Source organism: Aotus nancymaae, unplaced genomic scaffold, assembly GCF_030222135.1.
Source record: "Aotus nancymaae isolate 86718 unplaced genomic scaffold, 86718_ANA_hifiasm-v0.15.2.pri h1tg000002l, whole genome shotgun sequence".
Taxonomy (NCBI): domain Eukaryota; kingdom Metazoa; phylum Chordata; class Mammalia; order Primates; family Aotidae; genus Aotus; species Aotus nancymaae.
In genome coordinates this window covers 19,771,671-19,786,176 of record NW_026988413.1, presented here as the reverse complement: position 1 = coordinate 19,786,176, position 14,506 = coordinate 19,771,671, and the positions used below count along the sequence as shown (strand labels likewise).

Below are 14,506 nucleotides of genomic sequence, written 5' to 3'. Positions count from 1 at the left end.
GAAGTTATTTACTCTTTCTTTCTTCCCCTTCTCCTCACCTTGGTGTGACTGGCCCCTGACTTAGGAGGGGTGGCCCTGGTCTGAGAAAGTCAATTCCCAGATGGTGGTATAAACTCAGCCGGCATGCATCTGACCACAGACTGGATACCTCTTCCTCGATCACCCTACTGATAAACACCCTGGGATCTTCAATCCAAGGATCCAACTACTGCCATGCCTCTACCCTAGGATTCCACATCAAACAGTGTGCAAAGCCAGGGTCTGGATCCCTCAGCTCTCAGGAATGGTCAGCTAGAATCATCCTAGAGGTCAGAACATTGCCTCACCCTGAAGTTAAAGTCTAGGTCGCTGGGAGAGGAAGTCATGAGAGAATGTGAGGGAGAGACAGTGTGAAAGCAGGAAACACTGAGAGATATCAGAGGATTCTATAAAACTCAGAAAGATGAGTCCAGGACATCAAATAAAAATATAAGTTTTGACATGAAAACAAACAGAAGTATAAGAGAGGGGGCCTATTTCTCTAGTATTCAAAAGTTTCCACACATAGGAGGGGACTGCATTAGGGTAAACTTTATCTTCCGCTTACTATCTCTTTCCACAGAAGGAGGTATTCAGAGTTGAAATTTTGGGCTGGGCGGGCACAGTGGCCTATGCCTGAAATCCCAGCACTTTGGAAGGCCGAGGCAGGCGGATCAGCTGAGGTCAGGCACTTGAGACCAGCCTGGCCAACATGGTGAAACCTCATCTCTACTAAAAATACAAAAATGAGCCTGGTGTGGTGGCACATGCCTATAATCCCAGCTACTTGGGAAGCTGAGATAAGAGAATTGCTTGAACCCGGGAGGTGGAGGTTGCAGTGAACTGAGATCATGCTGCTGCACTCCAGCCTGGGCAACATAGCAAGACTGTCTCAAAAACAAAAAGGTTGAAATTTTGGTCCCTGATTCCTCAAATAATTTGGATCTCAATAATATAACAGCAGCAGAGCTGCCAAGCTCCACAGCTTTGCAAAACACCCAGTGTCATCTCTACCTTAAGAGTGTTGGAAAAACAAAGAGACAGTTACTGTGAAGTTTAAAAGAAGAGATTTAACAAACGAGGTGTTCATCAGCAGATGAATGGATAAAACAAAATGTGGTGTATATACACAATAAAATACTATTTGACCATAAAAAAGAATGAAATACTGTCATTTGCAGCAACAAAGATAGAACTGGAGGTCATTATGTTAAGTGAAATAAACCCGGCACAGAAAGACAAAAACTGACGTGTTCTCACGCATATGTAGAGGAGCTAAAAAAGTGGATCTGACAGAGGTAGAGAACAGAATGATAGTTACCACTGGCTGGGACGGGTGTGGTGGGGGCAGGGGATGAACAGAGGTTGGATAGTCAGTACAAACATACAATTCGGTAGAAGAAATGGGTTCTAGTGTTTGCACAATAAGGTGACCATAGTTAACAACAGTATATTGCACATTTCCAAATAGCTAGAAGATCTGAAATATTTCCAACACAAAGAAATGATAAATGTTTGGGATGATTGATGTGCTAAACACCGTGACTTATCATTACAGATGTCATAAATGTATTGAAATAGCATATGTACTCCATATGCATGTACAAAAATAATGTATCAATTTAGAAAAAAAATTAAAGAGTTTTAAAATATTGGATTTTTTAAAAGAAAGACATAGAGGCAGTCCCTGTATCTGTTCATCCCAATGCATTCCTTCAAAATGTTTTCCTTACACAAGTAAAATATTATACGAAGAAAAAAAGCCATTTTTCTTGCCAGTAGGTGGCAATATTGTCCAGTAATTTACACAAAAAATAGACGACTAAGCAAGTTAAAAAAAGGGAAAAAAGTCTAAAGCCTAAGTTTCAAAGAGGGAAAGAGACAGGAATGTTTTATATCTAAAAGTAGGTGAGTGGAATAAGTAAATTATTAAAAGGCAAAACTCAGGATTTACAAAAAATATATATTTTTCTATTGAGCACAGTAAGCCCTTGCTAACCAGTATGGTTCTCTGAGCAGCAATATCAGTACCTGCGAGCTTGTTACTAACGCAGCAACTTAGGGCCCACCCCGACTTACTGAAGCAGAATCTGCATTGTAGCAGGATTCCCAACTGAATCACATGCACATTAGATTCCACCATATTACTCCTCTGTTCAAAAGCCAAAAGATTATTTTTTAAAACATACATATATATACTATATATTTATGTGTATATATATGTATAGTATACATATATACATATATAGTAGATATGTATATATACACATATATATACATATATATACTATACACATATATATATATACACTATATACTATATGTGTGTGTGTATATATATATACATATATATATATAGTGTATATATATAGAAAGAGAGAGAGAGAGAGACGGAGTCTCACACTGTCACCTGGGTTGGAGTGCAATGGCAGGATCTTGACTCACTGCAACATCCACCTTCTGGGTTCCAGAAATTCTCCTGCTTCAGCCTCCTGAGTACCTGGGATTACAGGTGCCCACCACCATGCCCAGCTAATTTTTTATATTTTTTTAGTACGGACCAGGTCTCACTATGTTGGCCAGACTGGTCTCGAACTCCTGACCTCATGTTCTGCCTGCCTCAGCCTCCCAAAGTGCTAGGGGATTACAGGCGTGAGCCACTATGTCCGGCAAAACTAAAATATTTTAAACAGCAAAACAACAACAACAACAACAACAACAAACAAACAAACTAGTTTCCATTGCATAAATCCAAAGTCTTCAACCTTAAATATCCTGTTTTTTGAAGACATGATTCCATAGGATCATTCTAATCTTTATGTAATCACATTTCCAATAATTTAAAATGCATGTACCACTCATCATATTGCCCTCACAATGAATAATCAGCATCATGGCATCTGTTCTTCTAATCATATTATACAATTATTTAACTATGTGCCATGTTCTAGAAATCACAGATTCAATGGTGGACCTATATCCTAACAGTGAAGATGCACATAGAGCCGTTATCCTGCAGTTCATATCATGCAAGTGTGTACCAAGGGCTATCGGGGCATAGTGGAAGGGATGATTGATCCTGAGAAATGGTTCAGAAAGACGCAACTGAGTCTTGAAGGATGACCAGGAATCTGCCACAGCAAAGAGCAGGAAAAGGACAGTCCTTCCAGTCTTCTCTCCTCTGCATAACTAAGTAGTGCCCATCTTTGTTTTCAGCCATGTCCATGACACCACTCCTTATCACTCCCAAGTCACCGCTTACTTCTGAAATTCCATTAACACTTGCAGTCTGAGCCACTCAATTTAGAAGTCATATGCAGTTAATGTTGCTTAAGTTATTTTCCATTTGTTCCTTTTGTGTCATTAACAAACAAGATGTCTTTAGAAAATTCATTTTAAGCTTCCTTGACCTCTTTTCTATTTGGTAAAACAGGAAGCAATATTAGATAATCTCTGAAGTCCCTGTCATTAATAATTTATACAGAGATTGCAATAGGAAGGCTATGTCTTAACTGGATCATCAGCTCCTTAAAGAAATAGATAACTGGCCAGGCACAGTGGCTCACACCTGTAATCCCAGCCCTTTGGGAGTCTGAAACTGGCTGATCATGAGGTCAGGAGTTCGAGACTAGCCTAGGCAACACGGTGAAACCTCGTCTCTACTGTTATACAATAGTATAAATATACAAAAAATCAGCTGAGCATGGCCATGTACGCCTATAGTCCCAGCTACTCAGGAGGTCGAGGCAGGAGAATTGCTTGAACCCGGAAGGCAGAGGTTGCAGTGAGCTGAGATCACACCACTTCACTCCAGCCTAAGCAACAGAGCGAGACTCCATCTCCAAAAAAAAAAAAAAAGAAAGAAAGAAAAGAAGAAACAGATAACTTATAAGCTCAAGTTCTATGTGCCCTAGGAAAGAGAGCTTATAATGATTTAATACATGCATTTTATATGTGGACTGTCATGATAAAATATACTTGAAACTAATTAATACGTGGTGCTCAAGTGGCCAAAATCATAGAACCATGGTTTCCAACTGTATCTCTAACCTTTGATAGACCATAGGGATACTAGTCCAAGAGAGTGGGTATGGTTCAGGGAAAACCGAACCTCATTTCAAGAGTTAGAAATAGGAACATCATCTTGGACCATTGGACAAATCCTAATTATACAACTTCCCTTGCTCATATGGGATGACGAAAGGGTTTCAAATTTCCAGTTGTTTATCGTAAAACTTGCAGGAATCTTGTTTCAAAATGTAAAATACATACTTAGTGGATAAGGAAAATATTTTCTCATCCCTACTCAGAAGAAAATAACAGAAAATTAAAGCCGATAGAAAAGTGTTGATAAGAAGCCTCAGAGAGTAAGAAGAGAATTGGATGAAGTGACAAAGACCAGAAATCAAGAACAAATTCTGTCCTTTAAAGAGCAGTGCCACTTTAGGCATGCCTTTAGACTTAATTTTTCTAAGTCCACTTCTTTATTCTCAAATGATATAAATATCTGTACTATCGGATTTGGGCTAGGACCAAATGAAACCTGAAGAAGTGGGTATTTTCTATAGTGGTGGTAGTATTTGCTAATGATTATCACGACACATGAATCGTCCTTTATTCTTCTCTGAGGTTAGGGATGAAAGTAATTGTATCTAAATTGCAAAAGAAAGAATAAAAATAAGTTGGTAAAGGGCCTCCTAACTACAAGAATTGAGGAATCCTGAAACATATGAACTAAGAGAAATTCTGGAATAGCCTTTCTTGAAAATCTGTAAGGAAAAAGTCAGTACTTAGGTTTCTTAAGCACCTCTGTTATAGTCTTACATGGGAGCAGACAGATAAATTATAGAACATCTAGGTTTTACCTAGCACTGTAATGTGTAAGGCTATCAGAGGAACAATAAACTTGTTCCTGAGAAACTGGGTGTCTTCCAAAGCTTGGGATCCTAGTGGTACTATTTTAATTGGCATTGAGAGTTGTGTCTTCAAGAAATTATCAAAACTGCTAAGTTAAAAATCATGAAAAATGACTCACCTGGTTGCCTCCACTCTTGGGATTCACAAATACAAGCAAGGGTTTCATGAGAGGAGAAGAGATGGGTTTTATCACAAAAGGACGACCTTTGTTCTCCTGCTGAAAGAAGCAATCAGTACTGTTAGGATAAAGGAAGTGGAAAACCACCACCCTCACTACCACCCAATAAACCCACATTTTGTTTCACAGGGCTGACTCTCAACAAAACTTCCATGTCGGGCTTGGAAGAAAATATCTCAAGTTATCATTTGCTCCAGAGAATTAAGCCAGGCTTTCTATTTTACTCTGTAAACTCCAAATATTCCAGAAATATTAGCTTTCATCTTCATCATCAGCATCTTGGGGATGACATTTCCAGGCAAACGCAGAGGTTGGTTTTGTGTGTTTGTTTTTTAAAAGAACAGGAAGCATTCTATTGTAGTTAGAGTGTAGTGAGGAGAAAGCAGTGGTAGAAGACAGGTCAGAAAAATCAGCTTGGACCAGATCTCACAGGACAAAGGAGGCTATGGGAAGAAAGCGGAAATTCCTCAGAATAAAACTGACACACTCACTTCCATCCCTCTTTTACTGGCTTTTCTTTTAAAGCTTGTTCTCTTCTTCTTTCGATTTGAAGTCTTCAGGGAGTTCTGCGGGGAAAGAGAGAAACACCTGAGCTCAGAGGCCGCCAGCCCGGGAGCTTTCCCATGCAGAACCAAGTAGAAGATGGCGGCAGCGCATGCTGTTCCACTGCATGCTTCTCATGCTTTCACACTTCCAAGCCACTGTTCATGGGTAAGCCACAGACAGAAATCAGTCGAGTGCTTTAGAGTAAGCGACTGACTCTCCACCACACGGAGAGGCAGGGAGTGAGAACCCCAGAGGCTCTCATGGACTCACATAACAACACATGTTATACCTGCCAACCCTCCCAGTAAAAATGGAAGAATCCCAAATTCTCTGAGGGGCTCCAGTCTCCCGCCCAACCAGGTTCGTCTCCCGCCCAACCAAGTTCAAGTTCAACTCCTGGTATGGAGATCACCTATGTGGAAATGTAAAAAAGGAGGCCATTTTTCATGTTTTTATTTTTCTTTCTTGTTCTTTTTTTTTTTTCTCAGTTTACTCTTTTGGTAATGATCTGTTCTAGTAATAGCCATAAAATGATTCTTGACCCTAATGGAAATTTATGATCCAACTGTCCTATCAGCATTGATGTCTGATTTGTAAAATGCAAAGATAATACTCACCTTCAATCACTATGACAGTGAGGTGGAAGTATTGTTCTTTCTTTCTCTAAAGACCTAATGGTTTAAAAAGTTTTCCCTCCCCTGGTAGCCTTGATTTTTTTTCTTCTCATAAAAGTGCCTCAAACTTGTTGAAATACAGTGATCACGCCCCCCACCCCCACAATTTACTTTCCTGATCCTTCTCTTTCTAGCAACTGTATAAACCACAATATTGTGATTACTTAACTAACCATTTGCTTTTAATATTTGATACAGATGCTTTGAGAAGAACCTGTCATAGGGATCAGTCACAACCCACTGATTAAACACAAGATAAAAACAGATTTAATTAGTAGAGAGTCAGTGATTAATTAGACTGCTATCTTTAAAAGGCAAGATACTACTGACCACATAATAGATGTTTAACAAAGTGTTGACAGCAAGAAATGCAGAATTCTTAAAAGTTTATATAAGTATATATGCATGCATTGTTTGAGTAAAGTTGTCAAACAGCTTGAAGAAATGTAAATGTCTATTCTTCTACCTTTTAATGTATTCTTTTTCCTTTGAGCATTCAAAATAATCTTTAGTATAAAGTACATATCTTAAGGCATCCAAATTAGTAAGCTTCTAACTATTTAGCTTTTATTTTACTTTGACTTGGATTTGGAAAAAAAAAAATAAGTTATTTATGACCTGTGTTCACCAGGGATGAGGGAAATTTTCAAGAACTACCATCTGTCCCAAGGTTTTCTTTTCCCATTAGATTAAAAGATCTCAGAATCTCAGAGTCACACCAGGAAAAGAGAGACCCAGAAGCTCATGGGTGCTCTAGACCCCAGGTCATTCCTTATTACTCACTGTTGACTATACTTCCCCCTGAAAATAGATCTTCAAGTTTCCGAATTCCCAGTTAAATGGGTCTTTTATCATGTCCCTCACTGAGGAACATTTTGCATTATGAAAGCATTTGTTATTTTGATAGATTTCTGTTTTAAACTGTTTAAAAGGGAAGAAAAATGATTTGGAATCATTGTTTAATCAGCCAAATGATCTAAGAAGAATGCTGGAAATTATAAGGCTGGCAGGAGCAGTATGTATTTGGGGTCAATTAACGATGCTCTAAATGGTTCTCAACTATCACTGCACATTGGCATCACCCAGAGAGCTTTGAAAAATGCTCATGCCTGGGCCCCATCAACTATTCTTCTTTCATCTGTTTGGGGTAAAACCCAGGCAAGGATGCTTTTTAAAAGTTCACCAGGTAATTCTATCATGGAGTGATGGCAGTAGAAAGAGGAAGTGAGGAGACACATAGATTGTGCTAAGCAGAAGACGAACAGAGACAGGAATATACGTCTAGTATGGACTCTGACTCTCCCTGTTATGAGATCAGTGACCTTGGCCAAGTCAAACTTTTGAAAATAGCAGTTTCTTAATTTTAAAATGATGGTGACAATACCCACCTCACAGGACAGTTGTGAAGTTATAACTAGAAAAGGTATGTGAAGCAGTTAGCTTGGTATCCATCCCACCATAAGCACTTCAGTACATGTCAGTTCATTCTAAATAATGCCTCATTCTCAGCCGTGTGTCCCCAGCACCTAGCACAAATGCCTGGTACACAGTGTGCACTCAAATCATTGTTGAAATAATGAATAAATATTACTATTATTCACAGCACTTACTGAGCCTCTCCTGATATGGGAAAGGATACTTGGGAAGTGAATGCTTGCATCCTAACTTATTTGTAGTTTCAGTTCATTTACTGCCAAGAGCAATGCCAGACACCAGGCGCTTACAGGAACATGCTACGGGCCTGGGTCCCTGACAGTACTCAGCAATTAAACTCCAAGACACAGATCTAACGCATCAGGCTAAGAGTTGTTTCCTAAATTTGTCTGATCATAGAACTCACAGTATTTCAGGTGATTTTGATGATTAAGCACATATAGGAAGCACAGTTAGAAAAACACATTAAAGTAAGGCTTGGTGTTGGTGTCTGAAAACAGAGCAGGCAAAGAACTCAATTCTTATAGGAAACAGACACACAAAACAGGCTTGCTTTTTTTTTTTTTTTTTAACACAGAGGTAACAAATACAAGTATTTCTGAGCCTCACCAAACCAAATGCATCTGAGGCCTTCTTCACTTCACAGAACAAGAACAGGGCAGAGACCAAACACAGTGGTTGACTTACAGTACCTGGGCGCATCTATGTGAGCTCTGAGTAAGCTTACAGCCCTATGGATAGTCAAACACAAAAGATAAATAGGAGGAATTTCACAGCACACCTCAAAATCCCAAGGCTTCCTTCTAGTTTTGTAGAAATATGTATCTCTAAGTATATACCTTCATTTAGAAGGCACCACGGTTGAGTGAGGAAGAGATGGGCTTGAAGGCAGATTTTTGGATATGTTTTGACCGTGACTAAATCATCTACTCTTGATAATCTACAGGATCGCTTATCCTGCCTGGGTCAGTATTGTTGACAGAGTTCAACACAATGGCACGCTTCATGAGAATGTTAAAATTACATCAAGAAGTGACTGTGTAGAATTGTTGGTGATATATTCAAGAAACCTTTAACACTCATCTTATGTTTGAAAACAAAACATCTCTATTATATCAAGGGCAGCTAACTCAGTGAGACAAAGTGTTCACTTTACAAGATCAACACTAAAAACACAGTGAAGTGCTGTACCCTCATTTGGATTTTCGCATTCTTCTGATTCCAACAGCAGTCACCCTGCTCTAGACATTCTGTGCCTGCTCTTTTGTTAAAGACCTCAAGAAAAAGGCTTTTTGTTTTCCTGTACTTCATACCAGGATAATTTTACCTTGCCACAGAAATGATCCTATCAATAAAATCCTGATCATACTTATGACTCCTTCCTGGGCTATTAAGAAATACTTAACAGGTAAATCACTCAACTGTGACTGAAACTGAACTACCTCTTACTAGTCTTCAGGGACTTTTCCAGGTTATAAGATCACAAATGACTGGTTATAATAACGGATCTCAAGAGAAGAGATCTGTTATCTCTTCTTTGTCATCCCAAATAAAGTCTTCCCCCATCATATTCTGGACAAAACTCTGGTAGACAGTAGGAGATAAGAGTCACGGACGAAGTCTGTGAAAGAGCATTCTCACTCTGCTGTGCTCCCATTGTGCCAAGGAACAAAGGCTGCTCTGAGGATGGGCAGGCAGGAGGATAAAGAAAACGTATTCCAAAAGTTACGGACAGGGTCCCAGCACCTCCAACTAGGCCTATTTGACTAAATCACAAGTAGTAATGAAGCTTGAGAATTCACCAAAGGAAATGGTTTGGGCAATTTGGAGGCTAATTTACAGGATATTATTGGTCATTGCACAAAATTAGCTATTACATTTCATGGGTTCCCAGCATTTTAAGAAGATTATCCAACCAGAAGAGATAAACAAAAAAAGGAACTATTATAAGGAAAGCTCAAACAGAGCTAGGAAGGAATGAATGCAGCATTATTTATAAGAAGAACATTAGAAACAATTCCACCAGTAGGCAGATGGATCAATAAACTGGGCTATATCCACAGCATGGAATATATACAGCAGCTTTAAAAATGAGTTAAGTCTGCATATAGTAATATAGACTTTTCCCCAAGAATCTTTTGTGTGTGTGTGTGTGTGTGTGTGTGTGTGTGTGTGTGTGTGTGTGTGTGTGACGGAGTTTCCGCTCTTGTTACCCAGGCTGGAGTGCAATGGCGTGATCTCGGCTCACCACAACCTCTGCCTCCTGGGTTCAGGCAATTCTCCTGCCTCAGCCTCCTGAATAGCTGGGACTACAGGCACACACTACCATGTCCAGCTAATTTTTGTATTTTTAGTAGAGACGGGATTTCACCATGTTGACCAGGACGGTCTCAATCTCTTGACCTCGTGATCCACCCGCCTCGGCCTCCCAAAGTGCTGGGATTATAGACATGAGCCACTGCACCCGGCCCCCAAGAATCTTTTTTTTACTAAAAAAGGCAAGTTTTAAAGCATTATGTGAAGAACGATGTCATTTATTAAAAACGCACAGCCTTACACTCAAACTGGTTCTGTGTCTTTTCTTTGGGTGCATTTCCATGCATGTAAATGTGCAGTAAAAACTCAGCATATATCATAGAAAGAGACAGGGGAGATACTTATCATTTAAATGTTGGTGAAAGGCGACTCTCTTATCTGAAATGTTGAATTTTTACAGGGAGCATATTTATGTATTACTCATGTTACTACAAACTAAACAATAAAAGATCGAGCACCGTCATTCTTTCAAAGAAACCAGCTTGTTCTACTGAGTACTATGGAGGATCCATTTTATATTCTTTTTAGAGGACAGGAGAAGCCCAATGAGATTAGTGAGAAAGTTATAAGAAAGTGACAATTTGGAAAATTCAGGGGATCAAGTGCAAAATATTTTGTCTAATGGTGTCATCTCATAATACACAAGTTCTGTGAAAGCCTTCTCAACTGTGGTCTTTTACAACTTGACCCCGCAGAAATTTCACATAAATCTCACTCCATCAGCTCCAAGTGTTTGCACTGGTACTTGAACATCTTTAAGTTGCCTGTCCAATCAAAATATCATCTAGTAATATTTCCAGTCCAAAAGAGTAACACTGATATCTGCAACTTTAAATAACTTGGACTTCAAATATATCAACTTGATTCTTAAAATTGGGGTTTTTTTAAAATTTGAATTATTTAAAATCATCTACCTTCCATTATCTTTTCATTTCTATAAAATAACTTCTTCATCTCTCTAAATAATGAGGTGATGAAACCCAGCAATTCACCCAAGCAGCCCTCACCCACTTTAGCATCAAGGTTTCACACAGCCACCAATTCCACAGTTGCTCATGGAGTAAAAATGAAATATGTGATTTAATTACAACTCTTTATAAACCATGTCTCCTGACCATAATATACTTGAATAGATTTCCTTTACTCCTCCTCTCTAGAGTCATTTGTTTAGAAGCAAATATCGCAAATAAAGCTGACTTTATTTAAAGATCCATCTTAACCGTTCTCAGTAAGTTCTATCAGCTTTTTTTTTTTTTTTTTTTTTTTAAGATGGAGTCTCACTCTGTCACCCAGGCTGGAGTGCAGTGGCATGATCTCAGCTTCCTGTAACCTCCACCTGCTAGGTTCAAGCAATTCTCCTGCCTTAGCCTCCCGAGTAGCTGGGTCTACAGGCACTTGCCACCAGGCCCGGCTAATTTTTTTGTATTTTTAGTAGAGACAGGGTTACACTGTATTAGCCAGAATGGTCTTGATCTCCTGACCTCGTGATCCGCCAGCCTCAGCTTCCCAAAGTGCTGGGATTACAACTTTTCTGTCCTTTTCAGCCTTCTTTTCACTGACACTGCCTACATCCTGTAAGGCCAACCACAAATGGCATATTTTCCATTTAGCCTACCCTGATCCCCACGACCGAAACTGCTCAGTCCTGCTTCATATTCACACTGTGTTCATACATCTTAGGTAGCACTGACCACTCTCCACCTCGGATAGATAGGCCACCTTGGATGCTGACGATGGCTGATTCAACCAACCTGTCTGGTCCCTTCCTCTCCGCATCCTATGTGTGTTTCTCCCAAAGATGCACACTGATCAAAAAATAAACCTCCAAGAAAGGAGGCACTCTTTCATTAGGGATTTACATACGGCTGAATTCTCCTTTCAAAATCCACAAACACTCTGCCCGGTGACTGAGACAGTTCTAGTCATATTCCCACGAATGAGTATACTCTTTGTGGAAATGGATCAGGTCTGATTCATCTTTGGACCTCTTACTGCAAAGAACTGCATTTCTGAATGTAGTTAAATAAACATTACTGAATTAAATTAAGGATGTCTTCTCTACTATTTATTTTTGAAGCAGTACGATGGAGTATAGAAACATATACATATGTATGTGCATATACACATATATGAATCCTCAAATTTGGAAAAAAATTTTACTCTGCTATGCTCCACCTACCTTCCAAATTCTCCATTTGTTAGTTACTTCCCAATGTCTTAAATGAATTCTCTAATATATCTACCTCCAAGTCATGGCTAATAGCTTGCCACTCATGATCTACACACTATAAACTACAGTTTTTACTGTCATCTATGATCAGATCACAGACATAATAACTTTTCTCCTTGTTTTCTTCCTTTTTTTTTTTATAGCCATAGAATTTAACACTGGTGTCGGAAGAGTTTCAACAGAAGTGTTTAATTGTTCAATATTACACAAATTAGAAAAGTGGCTACAGCAAGGTTATTATGGGCCCAGGTAGTATTGGCTCAAAAGTCAGAAAGCTCTTGACCACTGCTGCACTGTTGCCACAAGCTCACCATACACCAGCTTTAAACAGACTATGGTTCATTGACTAACTTACTTGATGGTTTTGAAGCCCACGAGAGGGAAGACTACTAAAATTTTTAAAACATCTGATTCACCAAGGTTGGCTACCAAAAGACCGGGAGACAGTGTGGCATACCAATAGAAGCTTGCTTTTCAGAATCCAAATACCTGGGTGCAAGTCCCATCTCAAACTATTTAATAACTATATGACCCTGGGTAATTTATTTGACTTCTCTGTGCCTCACAATCCTCAGTTATAGAGTGAGCATAACAGGATACCTGCTCACAGGGTACTATGATGATAAAATAAGGTACTGAGAGTAAAATACTGAAAATTTTCCTCACACATATAAATGTTAGCTCTTCTTACTATTATTATTATTGCATTGTCCTGAATCATAGATGGCAATAAAAAGGTACGTGTTGAATAATGAATTTGGACTTTGCATCCAGACTATGAGCTATAAATCCCATATCCCATTAAAAGTAACCAAGACTCTAGAGAAAGGCTGATTCCATGTATGGACAGGAAATGAATTAAATGATCCTGGGACATGGTACTGTTTCTAAAACCAAAGAAGCTCTCAAAACCTCATGGTTCATAACAAATGGAGACAGACACCCCGTGGAAGAGGTTACAACTGGTTGGAGGTGAAACAATAGGAACATAAGAAGAAGAATGATGACAATGTATTGAGAAACACACAATACATAAAAACATAATTAAGTAATTTCATAATGATACTCTCCAAGAAAAGCACTACTACAACCTATAAAGGCTGCTAAGGCATCTGCTTAGCACTCTGAAAACTTACAAATGAAGGCAAATTCTCAAACATGTGTCATGTATTTGTTGGGATGAAGGAAAGGTCTCTTTTAGAAAAATCATAGATAGATAGAGTAAAAATTGGAAATTGACTCTTTAGCAACCCCTAATGCAATAATAGACTTTGGCAAAAACCTTTGATAGATAACAATAGATGAAAAGCTGATGGCGAACTTGATGATAGATGGATTGGGATGACAGTTCCTGAACCTACTGATGGATCTCAGCATCACTGAGAGTGAAATGGTTGATACCCTGTTCCTGTGATGGCAATAGGATAGAAATACACAGCACTGCCAGTGTATCCCTTTTACCGAAAAAAAAAAAAAATAGAAACCTAAATATAATTGAGTCTTTGTGTCTAAATAGCAGTTTACAAAAAATATGGGCAATAAGAGGAATAATTTGGATACATGGTAAGAATTAGCCAAAATCAAAATATGGGAAATCCTATGGGTAAAGTGATCCAATTTCATCAGTAAGTAAGTGGCCTGACAAAAGGGGGTATTGTTCTAAATTAAGAGAGACTTAAGAACCATGTCAACAAAAGGCAGTTGTGAACTTTGGATCCTGTCTTGAAAAACAGTAAAAAAAAGGTATATTTGAGATGACAGGAAAAAATTTTAAGGGATTATTAACATGACTGAGACAATGGTATTTGGGTTTTTTTTTTAATGTTATCTTTTATGGAAGCATAATATTTACAGACTAAGTGGTATGCTGTCTAAGATTTGTTTTAAAGTATTCTAGCAAAATAAAGAAAAAGAGGAGGCTTCCACTACCAGGAAGATGGGGTAGATGGGGTGAGGCAGGAGGAAATGGACGTGGCTCTGACGAGGGAACACAGGGGAGGCTTGTGGGGATAGAATGTTCTGTATCTTGACTGCATCAAGGTCAATATCCTGGTTGTGATTTTGTACTACAATACTGAGGGGAAACTTTGGAAGCATGCAAGTGATTCCTTGGTATTACTTCTTACAGCTGCATGTGAATCTCAAAAGGAAAAGGTTAACTCATAAAATGAAAATAGGATGTGGCAGGAGATA

At 38.8% G+C, this 14,506-nt stretch overlaps 1 protein-coding gene across 4 annotated transcripts in view; it reads right to left on the bottom strand.

Annotated features, from left to right (window-relative positions):
* The window catches only part of DGKI (diacylglycerol kinase iota), a 445,642-nt gene that overhangs the window by 207,442 nt on the left and 223,694 nt on the right, over positions 1-14,506 (bottom strand). For all 4 annotated transcript variants that reach the window (XM_064373122.1, XM_021674149.2, XM_064373130.1 and 1 more), the window contains exons 9-10: positions 5,605-5,679; positions 5,054-5,152 (exon numbers count right to left, since the gene is read on the bottom strand). In XM_064373122.1, coding sequence (XP_064229192.1) covers positions 5,054-5,152; positions 5,605-5,679 — 174 coding nt within the window. The remainder of the gene's footprint in view (positions 1-5,053; positions 5,153-5,604; positions 5,680-14,506) is intronic.